The sequence below is a fragment of the Sphaerodactylus townsendi genome, linkage group LG04, assembly GCF_021028975.2.
Source record: "Sphaerodactylus townsendi isolate TG3544 linkage group LG04, MPM_Stown_v2.3, whole genome shotgun sequence".
NCBI lineage: Eukaryota > Metazoa > Chordata > Lepidosauria > Squamata > Sphaerodactylidae > Sphaerodactylus > Sphaerodactylus townsendi.
In genome coordinates this window covers 152,496,214-152,522,180 of record NC_059428.1, presented here as the reverse complement: position 1 = coordinate 152,522,180, position 25,967 = coordinate 152,496,214, and the positions used below count along the sequence as shown (strand labels likewise).

At 52.0% G+C, this 25,967-nt stretch overlaps 1 protein-coding gene across 2 annotated transcripts in view; it reads right to left on the bottom strand.

Annotated features, from left to right (window-relative positions):
- Positions 1-2,457: 2,457 nt before the first annotated feature.
- Positions 2,458-25,967, bottom strand: part of XPO6 (exportin 6) — a 35,353-nt gene continuing 11,843 nt past the window's right edge. Inside the window, exons 7-24 of one of the 2 annotated variants that reach the window (XM_048494728.1) lie at positions 24,781-25,234; positions 22,875-23,001; positions 21,420-21,529; positions 16,959-17,067; positions 16,697-16,789; positions 15,676-15,745; positions 13,839-13,998; positions 13,175-13,267; positions 12,583-12,727; positions 11,695-11,841; positions 10,541-10,730; positions 10,147-10,302; positions 9,475-9,589; positions 8,933-9,104; positions 7,801-7,959; positions 4,865-4,963; positions 4,493-4,751; positions 2,458-3,198 (exon numbers count right to left, since the gene is read on the bottom strand). In XM_048494728.1, the coding sequence (XP_048350685.1) occupies positions 4,575-4,751; positions 4,865-4,963; positions 7,801-7,959; positions 8,933-9,104; positions 9,475-9,589; positions 10,147-10,302; positions 10,541-10,730; positions 11,695-11,841; positions 12,583-12,727; positions 13,175-13,267; positions 13,839-13,998; positions 15,676-15,745; positions 16,697-16,789; positions 16,959-17,067; positions 21,420-21,529; positions 22,875-23,001; positions 24,781-25,234 (2,576 nt within the window). In that variant the 3' untranslated portion in view covers positions 2,458-3,198; positions 4,493-4,574. Of the gene's footprint in view, positions 3,199-4,492; positions 4,752-4,864; positions 4,964-7,800; positions 7,963-8,932; positions 9,105-9,474; positions 9,590-10,146; positions 10,303-10,540; positions 10,731-11,694; positions 11,842-12,582; positions 12,728-13,174; positions 13,268-13,838; positions 13,999-15,675; positions 15,746-16,696; positions 16,790-16,958; positions 17,068-21,419; positions 21,530-22,874; positions 23,002-24,780; positions 25,235-25,967 lie in introns of both variants that reach the window. The other variant, XM_048494727.1, reaches the window with a different exon arrangement.

The following is a 25,967-nucleotide window of genomic DNA, read 5'->3' as shown; positions in this document are numbered from 1 at the left end:
TGGACCGGCTTACTTCCAGCCACTGGGAGGTGGGGGCCCAGTTTACTGCCAGCCATTGGGAGGTGGGGTCCCTTCAGGCCACACCAAGCCTGGGCAAAATGGGGTGGGGGCGCTGGAGATCTCTCAGAATTACCCCAGATCTCTGTTCGGGGGGGGGGGGCTCTATGGCATCCTGCCCCGCTGAGGCCCCTCCCCTCCCCAAGCTCACCCAAATCTCCAGCCATTTCCCAACCCAGAGCTGGCAACCCAAGACAGAATGAATGGAGGCAGCCGAGTGGGTGGGTGGGGTGGGGGGCTTCTCATTCTCCTGGAAGGCAGAGGACGCCAGGCCGAGAGGCGGCAAGCCAGAGGGCACATCACTGTGAGAAGAGCCTCGAGATTTTAAAAGTGCAGCCCGTTCAGCAGGGGTTTGGGGTCCTGCGTTCAAGACGTCGATTCCTTCAAACACTGATACAGAGACCCTCCTCCTTTAAGCAGTGAAATCCAACGGGCAGCCCCTTCCCCTATTTGCTTCCCTCTAGGGTGGGGGCACGGAGCACTGAACACTAATGTAGCTTGGTTGGCATTTTCTTCCTTTGTACATGTGGTGGAACACAGGAGGTGGCCGAGAGCGACTCTTCTCCAGGCAGATGTCTGTGTGTCCCCCCCTATACAGCCCCCTCTCCGCAGGGTCTGCAAACAAAAGGGGCCCCTGGCATTCAAGGCCCACCTGCCAACTTTAAAGATGGCTCAGCTTCCTCTTAGAAACGCAGTGGCTGTCATCAGAGGCCAACCCTATAGGATGCCATCATTCACAAACCCCAAGCTCACCCTGTTCTCATTACAATTTCCCATCCCTCTCTCTGTATCCCATAGACTTTAAATATTCGCATTACAGTCTGAAATGTCTGCAGTCTTTTAAAAATAGGGGGGGGGGCATGTTGATCATGGGGGAAGGGAGAGGACACCGAATCAGGAGAACAGAGACCAGGGCATCTGGTTTCAGGAAGGCTGGGCCAATTTGCAGAACGTCTAATTGAGAGGGAACGCCGGGCTTATTATGGCAAAAGCAGACTCTGCCCGTTGGGTCAACAAAGCCAACGCCAAGCGCCATGCTTGCTTTGGCCCGAGCAGTGTTCAGTCCAAGGTCGATCAGCCGTCCTCTCATGTCATAAAAACAGCGAGGTGGACTGTCCTCCTGAGTCCTGAGCATCTGTGGCCCATAAGTAGGTGCAGATGCTGCCATGGTGACATCCCATCTCTGCTCTCCTGAACAAGAGATGCCAGCGACTGGAGCTGCATCAAGTGAGGATGGGGAGAGGGGCATGCCATCAAGCCGCAATGGACTCTTGGTGACCCCGTCCAAAGCAGAGGTGGCCGTCATCTTCCCTGGCCTTCCTTGGTGGTCTCCCAACCAAGTACTAACCACGGCCGACCCTGCTTAAGCTTCCAAGTTCTGTCAAGCTCAGGCCCTCTCTAATTTCTATGTCCTGCAAACGGGGAAGAGAGTATGAAGGGAGTAGGTTGTTTGAAAGACGGCTTCGTTGCCAAGGGGGAGGAGCTTAGCTTGTCACTTGACAATCAAAAGCAAGATGACCCACTTCCAAAGGTAGGCTGTTAAGGGCATTGCAACCAATTTCGGACACCGTGCATGGCTGAGTTTGTGGGGAGGGGGTACGAAGATCCTCCCTCCCCCTTGCGTATTGATCTGCAATCCTGAACTGGCGGCAGCCCAGAGGTCAAAGGGCGGTATCCACGGGGAGTTTGCTCCCAGGGCACAAAAATATTAGCACTATGTCAAGGACAGTGTATTTTCCAGCCCCTCTTGGCAATCTCTCTTGTGGCCGACAGCACTCAGAGAAACCTGCTGGGTCCTCTTCTGATTTTGCAAGGGCCGCTCCCTGTGTCCCAGCTGGTAACCAGCATGGGTTTCAGGAAGGAACGAGCTACAAGCCCACAGGACTCCCCGGTTCGAATCTCACTTGTGCCAACCACTCGTATTTATCTTTCTGCCGCCGAGGTGCAGTTGGCGTGCAGCGAGCCCGTAAGGTCTTGCGAGGCAAGAGAGATTCAGAGGTGCGTTACTGTTGGCTGCCTGTGCATAGCCACCTGGGCCGATCCAAATGGAAATTAGGATCCACCCTGCTTAACTTCTGTGACCTGATAGGATCAGGCTAGGCAGCCCAGAAAGGATATTGTTCATTAAACGACCTTCACAGAAAGGATACTGCTCATTAAACAGTCTTCAAAAGATGCTCCCGTGCTCAGCCTTGGTCCCCCCACATCCACCAAGTGGGGATAAGGCGAGTGGCCTACCTGGTAAGGCTGTTGTAAGAACTGCCAAGATAGAATCTCTGAGGTGCTTTCCAAAAAGCTGTTCTATGGTATTCGTCTTAGCACCAGGGATTTTCCCAGTCCCAGGACTGCAAAATCCCGAGACTTTTCTCTCTCACTTCAAGGGAAATTAAGCAGACCGTCTTAAAACAACAAAGTAAGCACTTTTAATTTCCATTAAGCACATTTTAGTATCACAATGGAATGATGAGAAAAATGTAGATTTAAAAAAACAAACCCCAAAGTCTCTCTCTAACCCCCCACCAACAGCAGGGGGGCTTCAAGGCAATTTGAAACCAACAAGGGGTGGGGGTGGGAATGGGGCAACCCTCCCCCAACGGCAGGGAGGGGAAAAGGAAGGCAAGCGGAATGATGCGAAGGTGGGAACATCCGAAGTAGTTTTTGACCTTCCTGTCTCATGATTGGCGCACAAAACCAGCCACTGAAACCTGCCGACGTGACCAAATGCTGGGGGGGGTGGGGGTGGGATTAAGACAAGAGCGCCCAGCGGGTGAAACAGCCCGCGATTGGCCTTAAGACACCCTGCAGGAAAAAGGAGCTGTTGACTGAGCCGTGGGGATAACCGAGAAAGGGGTGGGGGAGGACAGGAAAGGGGGCGCGTGGGCAGCTCCGATGCGCAGTGTGCAGCTCCGATGCGCAGCCCCCGTGCAAGACCCTGCGCCCTGTGGGGACTGGCAACTTCAGGGAACAGAGGCCACAGCGACACAGAGACGACAGGTCTGCTCTCAACGCCAACTGGAGTCGCAGTTCTCACGCCAGGGACTATAGTTTCACGGTCCCTGGAGGCAAGCTATCGTTGCAGAGTCTGTAGTAACGCAGGTCGTTCACCAGCCTGTGCACGCTCTGGGTGAAGGATGGCAGGTCCTACAGAGAGAAGGCAGGAGGGAGAGAGAGAGAGTGTTTTGGATTTATACCCCACCTTTCTCTCCTGTAAGGAGACTCAAGGTGGCTGACAAGCTCCTTTCCCTTCCTCTCCCCACAACAGACACCTTGAGAGGCAGGTGGGGCTGAGAGAGTCCAGAGAGAACTGTGATTAGCCCAGAGATCTGCAACCTGTGGCTCTGGAGCCACATGCAGCTCTTTCAGCCTTATACTGCAGCTCCGCATGGCCTGGAGGTCGGAAGGTAGTGTGGGCGTGTCCCTCCAGAGCAGCCGCCATCCCCCCTCTGCCATCCCCACAGCCACCATCCCCCCTCTGCCCCCCACAGCAGCCACCATGCCCCCGCAGTCCCCCTGTCCCTCCGCAACTGTCCCTCCAGAGCAGCCGCCATCCCCCCTCTGCCATCCCCGCAGCACCGGGCAGGGTGTGGCCGCCATCCCCCTCTGCCCCACAGAACAGGCGGCTGCCTGCTCTGTTGGGCAGAGGGGTTTTCCCTGCCTGTTGCCGCTGCCTCCCACAGTACGAGAAGCGGTGGCACCGGGCAGGCCACAGCCGCCATCCCCCCTCTGCCCCACAGAGCAGGCAGAGGGGGTTTCCCTGCCCGGCGCCGCTGCCTCCTGCAGTGCCACCATCCCCCCTCTGCCCCCTGCTGGGCCGCCATTCCCCCGCAGCCCCACTGTCCCTCCGCAACCCCCTCTGTCCCTCCACAGCAGCCGCCATCCCCCCCCCCTGCCATCCCCGCAGCACCGGGCAGGCTGCGGCCACCATCGGGCAGAGGGGGTTTCCCTGCCCGGCGCTGCTGCCTCCTGCAGCACAAGAGGCAGCGGCACCGGGCAGGTCGCAACCACCCCCCCCCCCTCTGCCCTATGGAGGAGGCAGCTGCCTGCTTTGTCGGGCAGAGCGGTTTCCCTGCCCGGAGCCTCTGCCTTCCAACACTGGAAGGAAAGGTGAGTGGAGGGGCTGAACTGGAGGTGGTTCTGTGCGGAGCCAACTCTCCAGCTTGGTAGATCTTTGGGGCCGTGGAAAACGGGTCCAAATGGCTCTTTGGGTGGTAATTGGAATTGGAGTACGGAAACACGTCTGGCTCACCAGATAAGCCTCCACCACTCAGGAGGAGTGGTGAATCAAACCCAGTTCTCCAGATTAGAATTCACCTGCTCTTAACCACTATGCCTCCATGAAGAACCACTACTGCTGCAGATGGATACCAGCAGAGACAGCAAGTCAGATGGAGGCGTACTGTGCCGAGGGCTCCGTCCCCCCCAACACCCCGCTCACCCTGTCCATTTTGAAGTTCCTCCCTAAGGACCTTGCATCTTCTTTTTCTGGTTGGCGTCGACATTAATCGCGTAGCAAAGCGTCAGCCAGAAACCCCGGCAAAAGCGTCGCCGTAGAAGGCTGTGCTCGAGAGGTCCACCGAGGCCATGTTGTAGACAGCGATGCCAATTTCTTCCTGCAAGAGGTCGTGTGACTTGTGCACCAGCACCTGAAGCAGCACATTGACAAACTGGAACAGCATGGTCGTCCGGAAGACCTTCTGCAGGAGGAGGAAAGAAGGAGGCCGCTTCAGTCCAGCCTCTGGGGAAAAGCAATCCCGCAGGATGCTTGGAGGGCTGCAGGGAGCGAGCCCGGCTGACGGAAGAGACCCACCTTGTGGTATAGCTTCTGTTTGGTGTTCAGCGTCTCCAAGAAGAACAGGTTCTGCTTGAACAGATGGATATCAGGTTGCAGGAAGGACTGGCCGAAAGCCTACGTAACAGAAAAACCTCTTAGGACGACTGGCCACGCACGTAACCCAGCACAAATCTTGCCCCCAGCCAAGCCCTAAATGGATGCCTCCTCTGCCTTCTGCTGTCCGGAGGCTGGGTCCGAAGGGGTGGCTCCCTCAAGCTGGCTGAACCGTTAGCCTTTTGGAGCACTGCTTTCTGCAGCTTCGTCTACTGTGCTGTGGGTGAAGGGGCTAGATGCCCACACGCGGGCCTATCTGACTTGGGCCAGCTTGCCCTTCAAATAGATACGGAGAGAGCTGAACGCGGCCAGGACACAGAGATCCATCGTTCTACTCCTACGCAAGCACTAGGCTAACCTGAGCCTGCTCAGAGGACAAGATCCACCCCATCACAAGTTCACCCAAGCTCAACAGGACCCACATCCAATGGATTAATCCCCCCCCCCCCCCCAACATACACACACATTCCCAGCACTAGTCAATTGACTAAGCGGAAGCCAGCCTTTTGGAAAAGCCAATGAATAGAGGCATCGGGGTCAAATTTCAGAGGGGTAGTCGTGTGAGTCTCTTGCCGCAAACAGGACTCTCGTGTAACATTTGATTTAGGGAATCCTGCTTATTTTCTGGAGATGTCGAGAGTTGCTCAAACTGCCCTTGGAAGCAAGAATGGCCGGGATTCGGTGGCCTGCTCTGAACAGACTGAGGATTTGGGGGAAGAAGAACAAAATCTGGGCAAAGAGGACCCTTTTCCTGTTCTCCCGAAACCACCAGTTGCTGGGGGAGAGTGGAATGGCCGGGCACATCCAAATTAACTGCACGTGTTGCAGGAATGGCCAGAGATAGGAGAGAGACTGTACTTTGACCTCAGCGGCAGTGGGCAGACAAGTTAAACGGGCCCTCCGCCCAACACAAAAACATGCCGAGAATGTTAAAGAGATCGCTAGCTGGCTGAGAACGCAAAGGGCCAGGAAAACGTGGCTGAGAGCAGGCGTGGGTTAACAGGCGGACACAGCCTTCAGCCACCAATCGGCCTCCTGCTTACAGATTAACAGAAGGGCCAGCACTTGGCACACTGCGACAGAGCGAAAGGGAAGTCAAGGGGCTGGCTGGGGGAAGATGTTCCTGCAACACCGAACATTAACAGCCTCTTAGCAGATGCTAGATAAAAGGCTGGCACCGAAGAGAGCAGCCGACAGCCCACGAAGACAGGGGCGATTGCGATAACACGCTGCGATCTCTGGTGACTTGTCACAGCCCAATCAGCTCCACACTCGGAAGAGATTCCCCTCATGACTACTTGGTAATAAATGGGTTGCATTCAGGGCTAACAGGCTCACTTGAGCCAAGAGATGATTTGACATTATCAAACAGGGAGTGCCTGACACGACACGCCGTTCTCACGTGCGGGGTCACTGAACTCAAACAGGCAGCTGCCCTTTCTCTCCTCCACAATCTTGAAACATGCAGAGCTGCAACGTGAACCCGAGTGTACCTTTCTCTTTCTTTTGTGCTACGTGCCAGGGTAATACTTGAGCTATGCCCCGGTTCTCAGCGGCCCTGGTTTCTCACAGCTCTTAAGTTGTAAGGGCTGGCAATGCAGAAGGGTTATAGCATTAGATGAAGGCCTCGGCAGACCCCCACGTCTAAATCCACCCTCTGCAGTGAAGCTCTCTGGGTTGGCCATGCGCTAAGCTATCTTGGCCGCATGGACAAAAAACGGGCAGAGGAGAGCTCACCAATGTCGCTGCCTTACATCAAATCAGACCAGTGGACAGTCTTGTCTACCCCAACAGGGACTGTCTACATGTCCAGCAAACACTCTGTCATGGGGCCACAGCCCCACCCCTCCAGCTTCTCGGAAGAAGGACAGGTGCGCTGGACAGAACGTCCCATCAGGACAATCTGTTTCAAGGAGCACACAAACCATTTCTGTGGGATCTGACCAAGGATCTACTTGACAGAGGATCTGTAACAAGATCTGGATTACATGTTTTCATAGCAGGTTCGGCTATTGGTCAAACTAACTGCATTGGGTTTTTCTCTTATCGTTGAAAGCTAATTAAAACAATAAAAAAAGTAATATTACTACACCTTTTAAGAGAGACCAAGAGGTAAATTTGACCTTCTGATCTTGCCTGAAAAAGGCAACAAGCCCGGACCAGGTGCATTTTTAGATGCCCTTGATTATCTCATCATTAGATAAGAACCATTTATCTAGATGCTGATCACATGGTTAAGTTACAGTAGGATTTAGCATATGATTCGATGGCTTTTTTTTGTACAAGTACCCACTGATAAGATAAGCAAATTAGATTTCTCTGGGTGCAACTCTCAGAAGAGATCTGGTAAGATTTCTGTTTGTATGTGTGATCTGAGTTTATATAAAAATTTCTGGAAGCCGTTTAGATAACACTCAAATCTGTTTTGCTTTAAATTTTTACTAATTCAGACACAGTTGAGAATGCTAGACAATTTAACGGTCTTGGCGCCTGTGTCTGCGGTAGCTGCAGGGTTAATTTTCACGTGCGTGTATTGTCCAACATCTTGTCTAATACAGATAATTATTTCTTTTTCCAATAAAAGACAGACACTCTCTGAGGGTTTTCTGCCTAGTTTGCTAGCAAGAATTCAAAAAAGCACAGCTCACAATTCATGCTTTTCTACTTTCAGAGACAAAAGGTTGCAAGAAAAGATTCATTCTGTCGACTCAAATTAGTCCAGATTCTCTATTCAGATGCAAGAGCGTATTCTATCATTAGAGATGCTGGAAGCTGACGTATTTCCAAGGTTCCCGAGCCAGGTCCAGCGCCACTGCCCAAAGGGCCGGGAGTACTTCCCTCCCTCCTCCCTCCAATACCTGCATAATGGCACGGAATTGTGGCTCGTTGTCCATGTGATCGTCGGCGACCCCTCTCTGGACACTGGCCAGGACGCTGGACTTGAAGAAGTGCCGCCAGTTGTGGTGCAGGATTCGGAAGAGCAGCTCAAACAGCTCCGCTTTCACATCTGGGGAGGACTGCTGGGTGGGGGAAGGACCAGAAAAGGACAAAATAAGCCTCTCGCTTGCACTCCACTCAAAGATGCCTGAGAGCCAGACTCTTTCATCGAGAGTGGCTGCTGATGGGGCAAAAACATCGAAGGATAACAAAGGGGGTAATTCTGAGCTGGGCACCTTTTAAGCACGGAGGATCTTAAAGGGCCAGCCCCTATCATAGAATCATAGAGTTGGAAGAGACCCCAAGGGCCATCAAGTCCAACCCCCTGCAATGCAGGAACACACAATCAAAGCACTCCTGACAGATGGCCATCCAGGCTCTCTTTAAAAACCTCCAAAGAAGGAGACGCCACCACACTTCGAGGTCGTGCATTCCACTTTTGAACAGCCCTGACTGTCAGGAAGTTTTTCCTGAGGTTTAGGTGGAATCTTTTTTCCTTCACCTTGAACCCATGACTCCTGGTCCTCGTCTCTGGAGAAAACACGCTTGCTCCCTCCCCAACATGACATCCCTTCAAACATCTAAACAGGGCTATCATGTCACCTCTTAACCTTCTCTTCACCAAACTACACATCCCCAGCTCCCTAAGTCTCTCCTCATAGGGATTCCAGACCTTTGACCATTTTGGCTGCCTTCCTCGGGACCTATTCCAGCCTATCAAACAGGGCCTTCAAGGTGCTGCACGTGATGCTGCTTTGGCTCACAGCCACTGAGGAGGGACCCTAGGCTACCTGCTGAGTTGGGAAGCCTGGAGGTGGCTCAGGTCTCTGACAGGGGGCACCAAGCAGGGGGGAAGATGCTGTTTCCCCCCCTTAGCTCCCTCCAGTATGCCTTGACAGAGCATAGGGTTGCCTGACAGGGTTTCAGGAGGAAGCCTTTCACATCACCTGCCACCTTCCCACTGGGGATGCCCGGGACTGGACACGTGACCTCCCGCAAGCCAACCAGATGCTTCACCACAAAGCCACAGTCCCTCCCCCCTGCAGGTCTTACCTCTGCCACGATTGGGTAGACCTGCTCCATGGAGAGCGAGATGATGCTGGGCAGGAAGGGCTTGAAGACTTGGCCCGGCTCCTGCACCACCAGCTGGAGGATCTTCAGGAACTTCTCCACCACTCGGCAGCCGGTGCTCCCGTCGTGGAGGATGCTCTCCGCCAGCTGCTCTCTGCGGAACCACCACAGACAGACATGTACGCATCAAAGACCTTCCCAGGAAAAACAGAGGCCCCTGCTACCAAATAAATCCGTGAATTGGGGGGCCAGGGAAGACCCTCAGGCCAAAACTCCTCGCCAAAGGACTCTTCCAAAAATGCATGGCCAGGTTTAGGGAAGCTCGGGATTACCACCAAGCGCTAAACATAGTTATTCTTTCCCTGTATGACTCAGGCTGATAGAGCAACACCAGAGTGATCCAGAAGAGGATGTCAAATTTTTGCTATGCCCAACTGGATCCTGTTTTCTGGGACAACGGCTTCCCCAGCAGGCACGTTTCCATCGACAGCTGAGGGGTCGAGAAGGCAGGCAGGGGTGGCTACCTGGTGAACATGTTGAGGAACGTCTGGATGACCTGCTCGGTGAAAGGGACGCCCATCTGCACTCGCAGCCCTTGGAAGAGGGTGAGGAAGAAGCTCAGCATCTTGTCCGTCACGTCTGAACAGAGGAGGCCAGAAGAAAAGGGTTACTGGCTGATACTGCCAGTGGGACATTCTAGTTCATCTCTCTCAGCAAGAAGAAGAAGAAGAGGAGGAGGAGGAGTTTGGATTTATACCCCCCCCCCCTTTCTCTCCTGTAAGGAAACTCAAAGGGGCTGACAATCTCCTTTCCCTCCCCCCTCAACACCCTGTGAGGTGGGTGGGGCTGAGAGAGCGCCAAAAAACTGTGACTAACCCAAGGTCACCCAGCTGGCGTGTGTTGGGGTGCACAAGCTAATCTGGTTCACCAGACAAGCCTCCACCGCTCAAGTGGCAGAGCGGGGAATCAAACCCAGATTAGAGTGCGCCTGCTCTTAACCGCGACACCACGCTGGCTCTCTCTTAGGCTCATTCCGCACATGCAGAATAATGCACTTTCAAACTGCTTTCAGTGCTCTTTGAAGCTGTGTGGAATGGCAAAATCTACTTGCAAACAGTTGTGAAAGTGGTTTGAAAATGCATTATTTTGCGTGTGCGGAAGGGGTCTTAGCTTCTTAACAACCCCTGTGGTTATACCTGACTGATGAATGAAGGTGGGGAAGAGGGCAAGCGAGACCTGCACCGACTCCTGCAGCGACTGGTAACAGATGTGGCGGGACTTGGTGGCTTCTCCGGAGATGCTCTCTACCATGTCTTCCAAGATGCTAAGCGTCTGATGGATCACCACCTTGGCTGCAAGGGGGAGAACAAACGGGGAGAGCGTCACCACCGCCCATCCACGGTGACTGTGGGAGGGAGAGACGTGAAACAACAGCCAGGGACTTATGGGAACTTGACACCAGTAGAGCTTCCTGTGGGGCCTGCCATCTGCTCTGCTGTGGCACGAGAGACCACGCCGTACTGCCCACGCCTCCCTTTTCTAGTGGCGTACCCACAGGCCACAAGCGAAGCCAGGTCAGGGCTGACCTACCGTCCTCCTGCTGCACTTTCCTCTGAGGCAAGATGGCGCTAGTCTTCAGGGCGCGGTAATTCCTGGTGAGGGCCAATACCAGGCTGGCGTGGTTGGTGGAGCGCATCGGCCACTGCTGTTCGTTCTCAGGCAGGTTTGGCCACGGCAGCAGCAGGATATTCGACAGCGCTCTGCACACCAGTATCTGAGCCTGCAGAAAACGAGAGAAAAGGCAATATGTAAAGCTATGGGTCACAGCAACGGAGGTGATGCTCAAGCCTTCATTTTGCGTTCCTCCAGCCCAAATGGGGGGCACAAGTCCCGTGTCAGAGGGCTGGTTGAGACAGGTGATTGAACACAAGCTGTGCAATCCGCCTCTCCCATTCACCTGGGAGGATCTTAGGCCCAGTATGAGATGCCAACCGGGAGAAAAGCAACTAAGCAGAAGAGATGTGGAGAGGAAGAGTTCCAGCTCTTCTTCTTGCCCTGACCCCAAAGCTTCAGTGGCAACCTGGGCTCTGAAAATGCGTCAGCAACAGTGCCCCCAAATGCTCCAGAGATAGTCTTAGTCACCAATCCTCTATTAAGGGTGACATATCCTGCACTTGTCACCAGGACAGCTCCACAAAGAAAAAGAGGCAGATTTCATGACAGCGACGCATGCTACAGGGTGCATGTTTGTAAAAGGAAATACGGGACAAACTGTTGCCAGCGGCTCTAGGTGAATCGCTCGGGGGCGGAAGAGGGTAGCCGTGGGGTGGGAGAGGCCTGAGCCCTGGCTGGTCAAACCCCACCTCTGGCAAGGGTGCAGCGGGGCACCGGAAATGGGGGCTGCTGCTCTTGAGACTGAGAGTCCCGTCTCACCAAAGGACACAAAGGAGACTTTTGTGCTGTGCTAATGGCAGCAACGACCGCTAATTACACTAATCAGGAAGATTCTGCTCCTCGTTTTCAGATTTATTTAGGAGAACAAATGGGCTTTTTTCCCGACTGATATGGCAGGACAGCGTGAGTCTCAAAGGGCAGAGAAACAGCCTCCACATCCACAAAACTCCATATTGTAGCTCCTGGATGCATCTGAGGACCACTGGGTTCTGGCCCAGAAATGTGCTAGTGTCCCTCTGTCAGGCCGGCCCAGAAAACAAACCTGTTCGCTCTCCTGCGCCCAACCTTACCTTCTCAGGCAGGCGCTGCGCAGAGCTATCAGTGATCCTGTTGAACATTTTCTGGATGGCTGGGATGCGAATCAGGAACACGGGCCTCACTGTGGTGGCCAAAGAGACGAGCAAGTGGCAAGCCGAGAGCAGCAGCTTCTCTTGCACCTGGGGACAGGAAGACACTATCACCAGAGGGTCCAAAAAGCGGGCACTGCCGACAGCCCGTGAGGCAATTCTCCTTTAGAACAGGGAGCCGAGCACTTCTTAACAAGCAAGGTGGCCAAAGACCTAATGCTCAACTTGTCTTTCCTCTAAGGCACAGGTGTCAAACTCGCAGTCCTTCAGATGTTATGGACTACAGTTCCCATCATGCTGGCAGGCGATGATGGGAACTGTAGTCCATAACATCTGGAGGACTGCGAGTTTGATACCTATGCTTAAGGTTACAAGGAAACACTCTGACCCTTTAACCGCTTGTTTGTTGGGTTTTAAGTCCCAAGGAAACCCAAGCACCAATAAGAAGCTAGAGAAAGACACCTGGCAAACGTCAGGGCCCCCAGAAGGATCTTCGTTCACCTGTTCGTCTGGACAATGGGCAGAGGAGAAGCCTGGAAGGTTCACGCGCCCCCTTTCTGAACTGTCTTCTCCAGCCTCCTGGGGCCCTCCAATCAGAAGTCACCCCACCGCTTAGATTTGCCCCGAGGCTATTTGCTTTGGTAAAAACCAACACTGTTCTCCAGCAGCACGGAAGAAGCAAGACCCACATTACATTCTCGGCAACGGTGTTCCCCACCCACAAGCGACTGCACCATTTCGCTGCGTGGGGATTATCTCAGTGTTCGCTGGGAGGCGGAGCCAGCTTCACAGTTGCTTTTTCACACTAAGCGGCCCTTTTGGTGCTGGTACCTTGGAGCTGATGAGCGGAGTGATGGCTTCCAGGGAGGTGGAGACAAGAGAGACAAACTGCTCCGGATTCTGCCGATGGACTTCACCATAGAACTGAGCTAGCCAGTGACAGTACGCTTGCAGAGCGGCCAGCGACTGGGCGTGCCTAGAGAGGAAAGGAATCTTCTAGGTAAGACAGAAGGAACCTTCAACGAGGCAGGGAGAAAGGGACCGAAAAGGATCTAGAGCAGATGAGCTGTCCAAGGAGACCCGGAGTTGGTCTGCGGCCGCTCTCCCAACCGCTTTGCTCAGAAAGGGCAGATTCGAGACTGGGTGATAACTGGCCACATAGTTTTTCCTGTAGGGATTTAGTTTTTAGTCTGTTCTCCCTCTCCCATGCAAGTAGATCAATTGGTTTGTCAGAAGGAAGCCAGGGCCAAGCCAAACCTTCCTGAGCCCGTTGACTTCCTATCCAGGAGCAAGCGACAGAGACTGCAGGATGACCCCAGCAAGCTCCCGCACAGACCTCGAGCTGCGCGTCTCGATTTTGACCCTGGAACATCAGGCCGATGTTCCCGAAGCCGAACACTAGGCTTAAGGCCGCCACACTTACACATCAATGAGGTCGGGCTTCAGCACCGATGGCACAGCAGTTTCAATGTTGTACAGCTTGACCTGGGACCCATAGAGGGTAACCTTGACTAACCTGCAGGAGAAGCAACAGCAGGGGCAGGGAGTCAGTCTCAAGGAAGGAGGGAAACGCACAAATGATGGCCACGAGCAAAATGCCGTAAACCACGATAGGACTCCACCCACTTGGCTCATCAAGTGGTCAGTCACTATACATGGTCTCAGGGAGCAAAGGTCAAAGGTCTCAAGCAAAGTGAACTTGGGGTCCTGCACCCGCAAAGCAAATACTCTGCCAAGGAGCCACAACCCTTCCTTTCCTGTGTGTCTTCCTGTCCTCCTGTCAAGGCAGGGCAAGAAAAGGAGCAAATATTGATTTTTGCCTATTTGTTATAGGTGGGGTTCAACAGAACAGTTGACAGCATCCACTCTGGGCAATATGGTCCAGTTCCTTGGAGCCTCCAAGTTTGACATCTTCGCATCCCTGCCTGCCTCAGATTCATCCTCCCGCACAATTCGATGCACACGACATGTGAGCGTCACAAGGAGAAATGTTGGTTTGAGCTCCTCGTTCAGCAGAAAAAAGGCTCAAGCAACAGGCTGGTCCCACTCTCTGCAAAAATATTTCGGCAGAACATTTTGTCACTTACCTTTCCACGACCGTCAGAGCATCTCGGAACCGGGCGGCAAACATGTCTCCGGTGAAGTACTCGGCCAGGCGGCCGACAGCCTGGAGCAGGGAGCTCAAGTCGCGCAAGGAGCAGTGGAGACGGCGACAGTCGTTCTCAGCTGTGATGTTCAATCGGTGGCCTAAAAAGGACAGTGCGCACCCATCAAAACAGCAGGACAGAGCCCAGCAGAAGGGACCTTCTGGCTGTGCTAACAAGGACCCAGCGACTGCCACAAAAATGCCGAGAAGCTGCTCTCTTCTTCCCTCCATACGGGCACTTCAAAAAAACTTAAAATACAATGCTTGTACATTGCCCCTAAGTTTGTAATACGTGAAGTGCCGGAACGAAAAATCTAATTACAGAGCTTGCCTACCAGGAAGCGAAGCGTTTGCAATAATTATGTTATATGCATTTGCTCTGCATTAGTCAACTTGTGGGACAAACTGCAAGCACTGAATAAGAACATAAGAACATAAAGCCTGCTGGATCACACCAGAGTCCATCTAGTCCAGCACTCTGCTGCTCGCAGTGACCCACCAGATGCCTTTGGGAGCTCACATGCAGGATGTGAAAGCAAGGGCCTTCTGCTGCTGCTGCTCCCGAGCACCTGGTCTGCTAAGGCATTTGCAATCTCAGATCAAGGAGGATCAAGATTGGTAGCCATAGATTGACTTCGCCTCCATAAATCTGTCCAAGCTTTTTTTAAAGCTATCCAAGTTAGTGGCCATCACCAGCTCATCACCAGGGGGCAGCATATTCCAAACACAGATCACGCGTTGCGTGAAGAAATGTTTCCTTTTATTAGTCCTAATTCTTCTCCCCAGGATTTTCAATGTATGCCCCCTGGTTCTAGTATTGTGAGAAAGAGAGAAACATTTATCCCTGTCAACATTTTCTACCCCGTGCATACTTTTATAGACTAAAATCATATCCCCCCTCAGACCTCTCCAAACTAAAGAGTCCCAAACATTGCAGCCTCTCTTCATAAGGAAGGTGCTCCAATCCCTCAATCATCCTTGTTGCCCTTCTCTGCACTTTTTCTATCTCTTCAATATCCTTTTTGAGATGTGGCGACCAGAACTGAAGACAGTACTCCAAGTGTGGTCGCACCACTGCTTTATATAAGGGCATGACAATCTTTGCAGTTTTATTATCAATTCCTTTCCTAATTATCCCCAGCATAGAGTTTGCCGTTTTCATAGCTGCCATGCATCGAGTTGACATTCCCATGTCAAAGCCAGAGAGGGTGGTTAAGCAAACCGGTTCAAAGCCTACTGTTCAAATTAGCCAGTAATTTCAGTCTCGTATTTGCCTTTAGTTCCCAGGGTTTTTGGTATTTGAAGCGGCTATACTGGTACAAATTCAACACAGTAGCCCACTTCGGAATTACTACTAGCTCGAAACATAGAGGCACTCCACTGATGCTCAGAACATAGTTCTCCATGGACAAAATTAATCAGGGAGTTGTTTCCAGAATCTAATCCTATATGGGACAGTGAGAGTGTTGAATCACCATAGCTGTGTTAAGGTTTGGTTCAAGAGACTAGGCTGTTATCCTGAAGTCACTGACAATCACTGCTGCGTAGGTCTGTTTAGCAGGAAAGGGCGGGTATAAATATTTTAATGAACAGTCGCCGGCAAAGCGATCAAACCTTCCTACTTCTCTCCCCCAATCTCCTAGTGGCATCAGACATACGGAAGCACTTGTTTAGTCAGAGGCACAATACGGACACAAGGTAAGAGAAGCCCCTTTGTGAATAGCAAAGATAGCAGTATGTGGGAGTAAAGAATTTCAGCCAACCCGAGTGGGTCTTACCTGTCCCCGACGTTACAATGAACTGCTGCAATCCCAGGTAGACATCCAAGTTTTCCTGGAGCACCGGAAACTGGAAAAGACGAAGCGGAAACTAGGGATCGCCACCACAAGGGTTTTGACTGTCAGGAAGACACGTGAAGGTTCCCTGACTTTCTCAAATCTAGCCACAAACATTTTTCTCGGGTGTTGAGCAGAGCTTTTGATACCCCAGCCTGCCAACTGATTAACCAAGATGGGGCCTGAGATGAAAGCAGTACCCCAAGAGACACCAGCATTTCCCAGAGTTCACGAGGCAGAGACCCAGACTCTGGGTCCTCCCCACCGTGCCATGGAAACTTGTTGGCAATGAGGAAATAAGTCAGGATGTCCAGCCAAAGGATCAGATGCCTCAGATGCCAGCCCTGGAGTTAGCATCATTGGGCAATGTTTGCATTGCAAGAAGAAGAGTTTGGATTTATATCCCACCTTTCTCTCCTGTAAGGGGCTGACAATCTCTTTTCCCTTCCCCACTTCCCACAACAAACACCCTGTGAGGTGGGTGGGGCTGAGAGAGCTCCAGAGAACTGTGACTAGCCCAAGGTCACCCTGCTGGCATGTGTTGGAGTGCACAGCCTAATCTGGTTCCCCAGATAAGCCTCCACAGCTCAAGTGGCAGAGCGGGGAATCAAACCCGGTTCTCCAGATTAGAGTGCACCTGCTCTTAACCACCACACCACGCTGCCAAGGCTGCCATAGGAGAACAACCCTGGCGAATGACTGCCTCCCACCACAGGCCTTGTCTCTTGTAGAAAGAGCTCTCTGCTGCATTCCAAACTTCCCATCCCTGAACTGGGATCCCAGCAGGAAGGATTCCAAATGACAGAAGCGTCCCAGTTGACACACTGAAGCTGACCAAGTAGTTGGATGGACTGCAGGGTGGGCGTCGCCTACAGTTGGTATAGTGGGTCTCTGAAACACCAGGGACTCAGCCTGTGATCCACTGGAGAAGGTATCTGGATCGAGACAGATGTCACTAGCTTACCAGGGTGGAGAAGGCATGGGTTGGCAGAAGCTCCATCACTTTGGCCACAACCTCCAAGCTCTGGCGTAAGTACCGCTGCCACTCTGTCTGCAGCTGAGGAAGAGAAAGAGTGGGGGTCAGTCGATTAGCTCCGCTGCTGCTTTGCAAGAGTACAGCTCTGCTTCATGTGACAAGCTGCTCAGGGGCCACGATGGGACAGCATTCCAACCTCACCCAGGCCCCCAAGCCCCCAGTCCTCCAAGCCCCACAGATCTGCTCTTACGTCGTCATCCAGCGTCTCGTCGTCCAGCTCTTCCAACTGGGCCTGGTTGTACCTGAACTGGATCCGATTCAACACCTCCGTCAGCAGCAGCACCAGAGCATCTTCGTACCTGGGGAAGAGCCAAGCCAGAGAGGAACGGTCAGGGCACGACGCTGCGACTCACAAGGGAAGATCTCACAGTGCCGGGGCCTCGTGGCTCATTCGAAGCTCCTCCATCGTTCCTTCGTTCCCTGCGCAGGATTTAGGAACCCTGGAGTCAGAGTAGATGAGCTGGCGAGGGGGAAAGGAGGAGAGATACTTCTACCTAGCAACAGCTAAAAAATATCTTGCCAAGTTGGTTTTCCCTGCGTACGGGGCCTGAACATGCTGACACGAGAAGAAGAGTCTGGATCTATACCCCGTCTTTCCCTCCTGTAAGGAGACTCAAAGGGGCTTACAAACGCCTTCCCTTCCTCTCCCCACAAACAGGCCCCTTGTGAGGTCGGTGAGGCTGAGTTCTGCAGAAAACTGTGACTGGCACAAGGTCACCCAGCAGGAATGGAGGAGCAGGGAAACAAATCTGGTTCACCAGACAAGAGTCTGCCGCTCATGGGGAGGAGTGGGGAATCAAGCCCGGTTTTCCAGATTAAAGTCCCACCTGCTCCTAACCACCACATCACGATGGCCAAAGCAAAGGAAAACTGTTCAGCAGGCAAAACCCTCCCCTCGTCCATTTTCATTTTTTTCCTGTATGGTTAGTCACTTTCATTTCATTCATTCATTTTTTATATTTATAAACCGCCCTCCCCCGAAGGGCTCAGGGCGGTGAACAGACAAATAGCTAGAGCACAATAAAATCAGTAATCATTAAATAACGGCTCTATGCATTTTAAAATCAACCCCGTTTAAAATGCAGCGTTCCAACATCAGGTAAGCAATGGCGTCCTACTAATAGATCCCCTAAAAAAGGGGGGAGGGGAAGAAGAGAAGAGGGACAGCAGGGTCCACAGATGTTGCTGGGGCCATCAACGGCCAGCCTCACCAAAGGCCCGGTGGAACAACTCTGTCTTGCAGGCCCTGCGGAAATCATTAAGATCCCGCAGGGCCCGCGTAGCTGGAAGTAGAGTGTTCCACCAGGCAGGGGCCAGAGCTGTAAAGGCTCTGGCCCGGGTAGAGGCTAGCCGCATCATTGAGGGGCCAGGGATCACCAGTAGGTTGGCCTCTGCTGAACGCAGTGGTCGATTTGGGACATATGGGGCAAGACGGTCCCGCAAGTACGGAGGTCCCAGGCCGCGCAAGGCCTTAAAGGTCAATACCAGCACCTTGAAGATGATTCGGAATTCAACCGGTAACCAGTGCAGGCGGCGCAACACAGGTGAAATGTGATCTCTGGCGGCACCTCCTGTGAGCAGGCGGGCCGCCGCATTCTGGACCAGTTTTAATTTCGAATCAATCGCAAGGGAAGGCCTGCGTAGAGCGAGTTGCAATAGTCTAGCCTGGAGGTGACCGTTGCATGGATCACAATAGCCAGATCCGTTTGGGAGAGGAAGGGGGCCAGCCGTCGGGCCTGCCGGAGATGAAAAACGCAACCCGGGTTACATGGGCCACCTGGGTCTCCATTGAAAGAGACGAATCCAGGTGGACCCCCAGGCTACGGACGGAGGAGGCCGGTGCCAATGTAGCCCCCTCCCACACCGGGGGCTGGAAATCCCCAACCCCTCCCCCCCCGCCCAGCCAGAGGATCTCCGTCTTCGATGGATTCAGTTTTACCCTGCTCTGCTTCAACCAACCAGCGACCCCCTCCAAACAATGCTGGAGAGCTACAGGGGGCATTACCGCTCCCCCCTCCATCAACAGAATCGAGCTGAGTGTCATCAGCATATTGATGACAGGTCAGCCCAAAGCTCCGCACCAACTGGAGCAAGGGGTCGCGATATAGATGTTAAATAACAGCGGGGACAGCAGCGCTCCCTGAGGTACACCACACTGAAGTGGGCACTTTCGGGAGGCTGAGTCCCCGCTTTCACACTTGCTGGGTCCGGTCCCGGGGAAACGAGGCAATCCACTGAAGGACAGTGCCTGCGCACCCCAGAAACGGCCAGGCGGTGGGTCAAAAGATGCGTGATCGACCACATCAAACGATGCGGTAAGAAGTAACAACACCAGGAGCGCCCGATCCGCTTCGGTCAAGTTGCATACGGAGCATGTCTGTGACGGCGACAAGAACAGTCTCCGTCCCCATGCCCAGCATGGAAGCCATACTGGAAGGGATCGAGCGCCGATGTGTCCTCCAGGAAGCCCTGAAGCTGCTCCAACACCACTCTCTCAATTACCTTCCCCAGAAACGAAAGATTCGAAACGGGGCGGTAATTGGCCAGATCTCCAGGATCTAACAATGGTCTTTTTAAGAGTGGGCGGACCACTGCCTCCTTCAACCCACCCGGAAAAACTCCTTGCTCAAGGGAGCTATTGATGATATTCAACAGGTGGGGTTGTAGCTCCGCCCGGCATCCTTTAATAAGCCAGGAGGGGCACGGATCCAGAGGACAGGTAGTAGGTCTAACAGCAGCTAGGACCCTGTCGACAGCGGCTTCAGAGAGCAGGGAAAACTGGGCCAAACAAGGGCCAGAAGACGGCAAGGGAGCCTCCAGTTCACTTATTGTCTCTAAGGTGGAGGGAAGGTCCTGGCGGAGCGACGCAACTTTGTCTGCGAAAAAGCTCATAAATGCCTCACAGCTGATAGCCAATTGTTGATTTGTAGAGCCCTCAGTCAATGAGGTGAGTGACCGAATGATGCGAAATAATTGCGCTGGGCGAGAGCTAGCAGATGCAAGAGAGGAGGAGAAGAATGTCCTCTTCGCCTCCTTCGTTGCCATCTCATAGGCCTTCATAAACGTCCTATAAGATGTTCGCGCGGCTCCGTCACGAGACTTCCTCCACACTCGCTCTAGCCGTCTGAGCTCCCGTTTCATACCGCGTAGCTCCTCAGTGTACCAAGGAGCTAGCCTTGATCGGGGGCTTTGGGATGTTGGTGCTTTTGTTAGCAAAATCCAGCCAAACTAATCTCATTATTTAAAGAATTGTTAAGTTTTTGAACAATTGGGAACCCTTTGAGAGATTATTTTGAAAAAAAACCCAACCAAAATAAAATTGATGGCTTGAAGGTTGGGGGACTGGTAAAATAAGATCCAACGGAGGAATGTGTGTTCGTAGTAACTTTAAAGACCGAATCTTATATATGCTGTCAAAAGAGAAAATGGTAACATGTTCTCTAGTCTCAACGCTCCGTGCAGGCAAAACTTGGGAGTCCTTATGGAAAATGTACCTTATACGTGATTCATTTCCGTGCCCTGCATGATGGACAGCGAAGTACTAATAAAAAGTTCCACTGTCAGAAAAAGAGAGACATTTTGTTCACATTTTTCTGTGATAACCTGTAATCCTTTTTGTGATCTGACATCCTGGGATGAATTTAAGTAGCTAACTGATTGACGCGGTTTTGCTCCTGAACAATTTGTGGGCTGGGAAGACTGTAATTTGGAATATGTTTGGAATATGCTGCCACAGGAGGTGGTGATGGCCACTAACCTGGATAGCATTAAAAAGGGCTTGGACAGATTTATGGAGGAGAAGTCGCTCTATGGCTACCAATCTTGATCCTCCTTGATCTGAGATTGCAAATGCCTTAGCAGACCAGGTGCTCAGGAGCAGCAGCAGCAGAAGGCCCTTGCTTTCACATCCTGCCTGTGAGCTCCCAAAGGCACCTGGTGGGCCACTGCGAGTAGCAGAGTGCTGGACTAGATGGACTCTGGTCTGATCCAGCAGGCTAGTTCTTATGTTCTAATTTCTCCCAGCACAGCGGAGGCAGAGCACGCAAACCCACTCTCTAATCCAAGGAGAACAACAAATAGGCCTTTTCACGTAAATCAGAGAGAGTGTCTAGGTACGATGCAGGACCAACTAGGCCTTCAGCTAGCCTTGGAAAATTATTTTGTGACTGGATTTTCCTGCCAGCTTCCCTCTAAGGAGCTCAGAGTAGGAGTTTACCCTGGAAGGAAGAAGGGAAACGGAGAGAGAAGGCATGCCATCAGCCCAAGTTCAAGCAGGCAGGGAAGAGATCTGAACTCAGGTCTTTCCAGACTGACGCTAACCCCCATGCTGGCTTCCTTGTGCCAATTTGTAAGGGGAACTCTGATGAATTAAAAAAACAGGCTAACACTGCTGGGGACAGGAAGTCAACAGCAGTGTTCCTGTGGTGTAACCGCGCTCCAGTCTGTCAAACGTTCATATGTAAAATGTGTGCTTTACAACTTCCGCTTCATACATGCACTGTGGGGGAAAAATCGCTTCTCAAAAAAGCTACTTCCTAAAATAAAGGACTTCAGCGTGTTACTCTTGTTCTCTGAAGAGTAATGAGGTCTAAGTTTGCTGCTCTGTTCCTGGTTCCACTTCCTTCCCTCAGCAGCAACTGGCGTAGTTTACCTGTTGAGGACTGCTTCCTTGTCGGCCAGGCGACTCTTGATCTTGCTGGTCAAGTAATCCAGGAAGAGCGCCCAAATGTCTAAGCAGGAAAAGTAACCCTCGTGGGTCGGCTGGAAGAGGGAAGGCAGAGAGGTGTCGTCACCGACCCAGAAACTCAGGTGGGAAAGAATGGCCAGTCACTTCCTAGACACCTGCAAGTCCTCTCCTGGTGCAGTAAAGACTGGTAGTCCCCTAAAGCACAGGTGTCAAACTCGCGGCCCTCCAGATGTTATGGACTGCAGTTTCCATCATCCCTGATCGGCTGATGGGAACTGCAGTCCATAACATCTGGAGGGCCACAAGTTTGTCACTTATGCCCTAAAGGATCACCCACTATCTAGCAACGCCCCCCTATGTCAAACACCCCTTTCTTTCCACAGCTATCAGGTGCCCCTCTCAATCATTCACCAGCAGCCGAAAAGAGGAGAGCCCAAGTTTGACTACTGAAGCCAAGTAAGCTTGGCTCAAACAGGGGAGTGCGTTTTTAATTCCCGGAAACAGACTGGATGGAATTACAGTAAACCCCAACGATCCCTGTGCAACAAAAATCAACCTAACCTGGTATCTAAAAATATATGCCATGGTTTTAACACACACACACATGCACACAAGAGCAAGTTGTTTAGTTTAATGTACTATTTAGAGACGTGCTTTTGAACATGAACAGTACAGGCTATTGGCTCAACAGGACTGTGCATATGCAGATATAACATCCCCTTCAAGGAAATACGGAGGCAAGCATTAGAAAGATCAGGCCTAACCCAAGCCACAGGGTCTGTTTTTTAAAGCCCACTTTAGTTCTCTGCTTTTATCCTGGGCCTGACAGACACAAACAAATATAAACGGAGGAAGACAAATGCCCAGAAATAGATTTCCTCCTCTTCTGCCTATCCCCGCCCTTGAGGAACAGCTCTGCCTATGTAAAATTTCCAGGGCAGGTTTTTGCAACTCTAACCACGCTGTTCTCAGCAGAGTTACCCCGATCTCAGTCCACTGACGTCAACAGACTTAGAAGGACGGGAGCCCTGCTCAGAATTACGGTGGCCCCAAAGAGTTGTTCAAATGCATGACTTTTCAAAAGCTGAAAAGGAAAACCTTGAAGACTCCTCCCTCGTTTGCTCTACGTTTTTGGCAAGTCAGAATCCAGGCAGCTAAGACCTGGTTTGGGCCCAAGCAGCCACGTTTCTGGGCATCGGGACGAATCGGCACAGGGCTCAACTTCACCAAAGTCAGAGGTTTCAAGACTGTTCGCAGATATGCAGAGAAAGACAACGTAGTCTTTATCAGACAAAAGCAACTATCACCATGCAGAACATCTGACCCCTCAGGAAGCTGGCTTACAAATGCTGCAATACTTGCGAGTCAAGCACTGGGAACTGAGCAGGAGGAAACGGAAGGGGGACCGTGACGTGGTACCTGGTGAAAAGTGTACTTGAACAGCAGGGCCAGGAATTCAACCACAGGAAACTGGGAGTAGGACTCGATCCGCCGCAAGTGGACGCTCACAAAGAGGCGCAGGAAATCGGTAAACTTCTCTATGTAACTACGAAAGGAAAAGAAAGACAAGAGGACCCCCTTAAGAAAACGTCTGAACCCGCTGGAAGCAGCGGCTGCCTCAAAATATTGCCATTCACTCGTTTTCCAAGCCCAACAGTTAAAATTAAAGCCCTGCAGCAATTACCTACATGGCGGGTAACCCTTCCTTCCATTAACACCTGAAACATAGCAGAAAGAGACAGTCGCGTCAAAAGCAACTTCAGCTTGGTGAAATAATCCAAAACCCAGATCTTCTGCTGAGCAGCTACCCCTCCCCCCCTTAGCTGAAAGGACACCAGCTTAGCCAGTACAACTATTAAAACGAGAAACCACCGTGGGCTCCAGGCAGGGTTCAGGGAATTACACAAGTTCAAGGAACAAAGACCTGCAGGAGCCGAATGGAAGTGGTTCACACCAATTCTGGAGGGGAAGGGAGAGTTGGGTGGCATGGGGGGGTTCAGGGACAGGTATAGATTCACCACTTAAATTTTTTTAAACAGTACTATTGGGTGACTGCAAACTTTGGATCTAGGCCAGATCTTCTGGTGGAAAGCCACACAGTTGACCAAAGCTGCTGAACTACCCTCCCACTAAACCCCCAAATAAAAGAATACAGGCACCCTTCTGACGTCAAGCCCTTGACATATATTCAACTGCCTTTAGTTGTGTTTATTCTAGTTACACATTTCAGGATTCCTTTTTGCTGCACACACAGGCCTGGATGCTTTTTCCAAGAGTTTTTGCACCCGACAGCTGAAAAGACCAGCGGCGGAAGAGACCACAGCAATATAAACCGGGCAAGGGACTGGGGTGGCTGATTGGATGTTTAATTGGGTATTGCTGTGTCTTCTACAGTTGACCAATTATCAGTTGCCAGAGGTTCCTTTGCAGAGCAGTGTGGCGCATAAAGGTTGATATCACCCTTCCAGGAACACTTAAACAGTGTAGCAAATACTACTGCAAGTTAGCACCGAAGGGTTTCTTGGACCCAAGGCCCCAAACCTCAGGAGGCACTACCGCCAACCATTTCTGCCAGTTCGTGTTCAGCGACTCTTCCAGACAGCTACACGATTCCTCTCGGCTTTCTGGCTTTTCTGCCAAACCCAGTCCGTCAAAGGAGTCCCATAAAGGCCTCTTGGTGGTTTTTCACAGAAAAATAAGTTAATGGAGAAGCCTGCCCAAGGTTACCCTCCTTGTTTTCAAGGAGCTCCAGGAATACATAGAAAGTGGAAAACTGGAACTGATTTTGGAATACCTTTTTGCAGAGTTGATCAGCAGCAAAGCCCACAAGTTGGTTCAACTATTCAAAACCATCCACTGCACAACTGAGAAAGGAAAACCCTCCACACCTTTTAGAGCTTTCTGAGTTCAAAACAAGCTATTTTCTTCCTTTCAAAACCTGGTGTCCTCTCACTATTTGAAAAAAAAAAAAAACAGAGCAGATGCCCGTCAGAAAAAGAAACCCTCCTTTACCTCACTGTGCCATTCTCGGCAGCAAGCAAATGCGGGCAAATTCAGATCTGGTAGCACTTCTGACCTGCAGCCAAATGTAGTGAATGGGGGGGAGGGAGGCACACAATACAACCCTTTGGCACCACAACTGCTTTGCAAAATGAAAAGAGAAAGAGCTAACGTACCTGGCGACATTTACCTACCACCTCGCTCCAACACAGGAACCCTGAAAAAAGGCGATTAGACACACCAGGCGCAAGCAGCCATTGGTCAGGGCAACTTGGCAGTAAACAGAGAAGCCACAGAGCCGGTTTCTCGGCTGGAGCCCCCTTACCTCTCGTCCAGTTCCTCCAGCCGGCTCTTCACCGTGTGGGCGTTGTTCTCCTTGGTGATCTTCTGCAGGAGGTAGAACGTCTGCTGAAACATCCGCAGCAAGTACTCCTCGAACTCCACCGGCACGCAGTTCTTGGACATCAGCTCGTTGATGCACGACATGGCCAGCACCCCCAGCCGGCCCCGCTCCGGCCCCAAGACAGAGTTCTGGCTGCTACCGTTGAGGGAGAGCGTCTTGCGGGCTCGGGTGTGGCAGCCGAAGCGGGCGAAGTGGAAGATGGTGGTGAGGAGGGATGGGGTGATGCTGGCGGAAAGGGGGATCCAGCTGAAGAGGTGGGCCAGGCACTCCAGGGCCAGGGAGCAGACGTGCTCACTTTCCGCGTCCAGGACGGGGATTGGCTGGTTCAGCAGTTTGGCTGTGCTGGGACTCCGCAGCAGGCTACTTAAAAGGTCTCCTGGGAAAGGGAGGAAAAGACGAGCATGCGCCTCAACTCACTCGGGCAGAGTTGTGTTATTCTGGGTGCAAAAATTAGGAGCTTTTTATGGCAGGGGATTCACGACCCAAAGCATACAGAGTTGGGGTCAGGATGATGAAGAGGAAGAGTTTGGATGTAGACCCCGCCTTTCTCTTTCGTAAGGAGACTGAAGGCAGCTTACAAACTCCTTTCCCCACAACAGACACCTTGTGATGTAAGTGGGGCGAGTTCCAAAGAACGGTGACTAGCCCAAGGTTGCCCAACAGGAATGTCGGAGTGGGAAAACAAACCGAGTCCACCAGATACGAGTCTGCCACTCATGTGGAGGACTGGGGAATCAAACCCGGTTCTCCAGATTAGAGTCCGCCTGCTCTGGTTATTCAGATAATCCTTAAATTCACCTGTTAAGGCAGATTCATATTTACCACCCAGATACTACGAATGAACAGGTAGGGAAGAAGAGGTTGACAGCTTGGAGTCAGCGTCAAGTGTACCAAAACTGTTCCTTTGGAGTTGCCCATGGCTACGGAGCTGTTGCTGATCTTCAAATGTCTTATTCTGACATTACCCGAGTAGCTCCTTCCTGAGCCACTGAGCAGTGTCAGAAAACACCCTCCTCACAGGAGCAGGTGGTGACTCCCTCCCATACCAGCAGCACCCCTCCAGAATCTGGAGTTATCCCATCAGCATGAGAGGGATCAGCTGCAGCAGT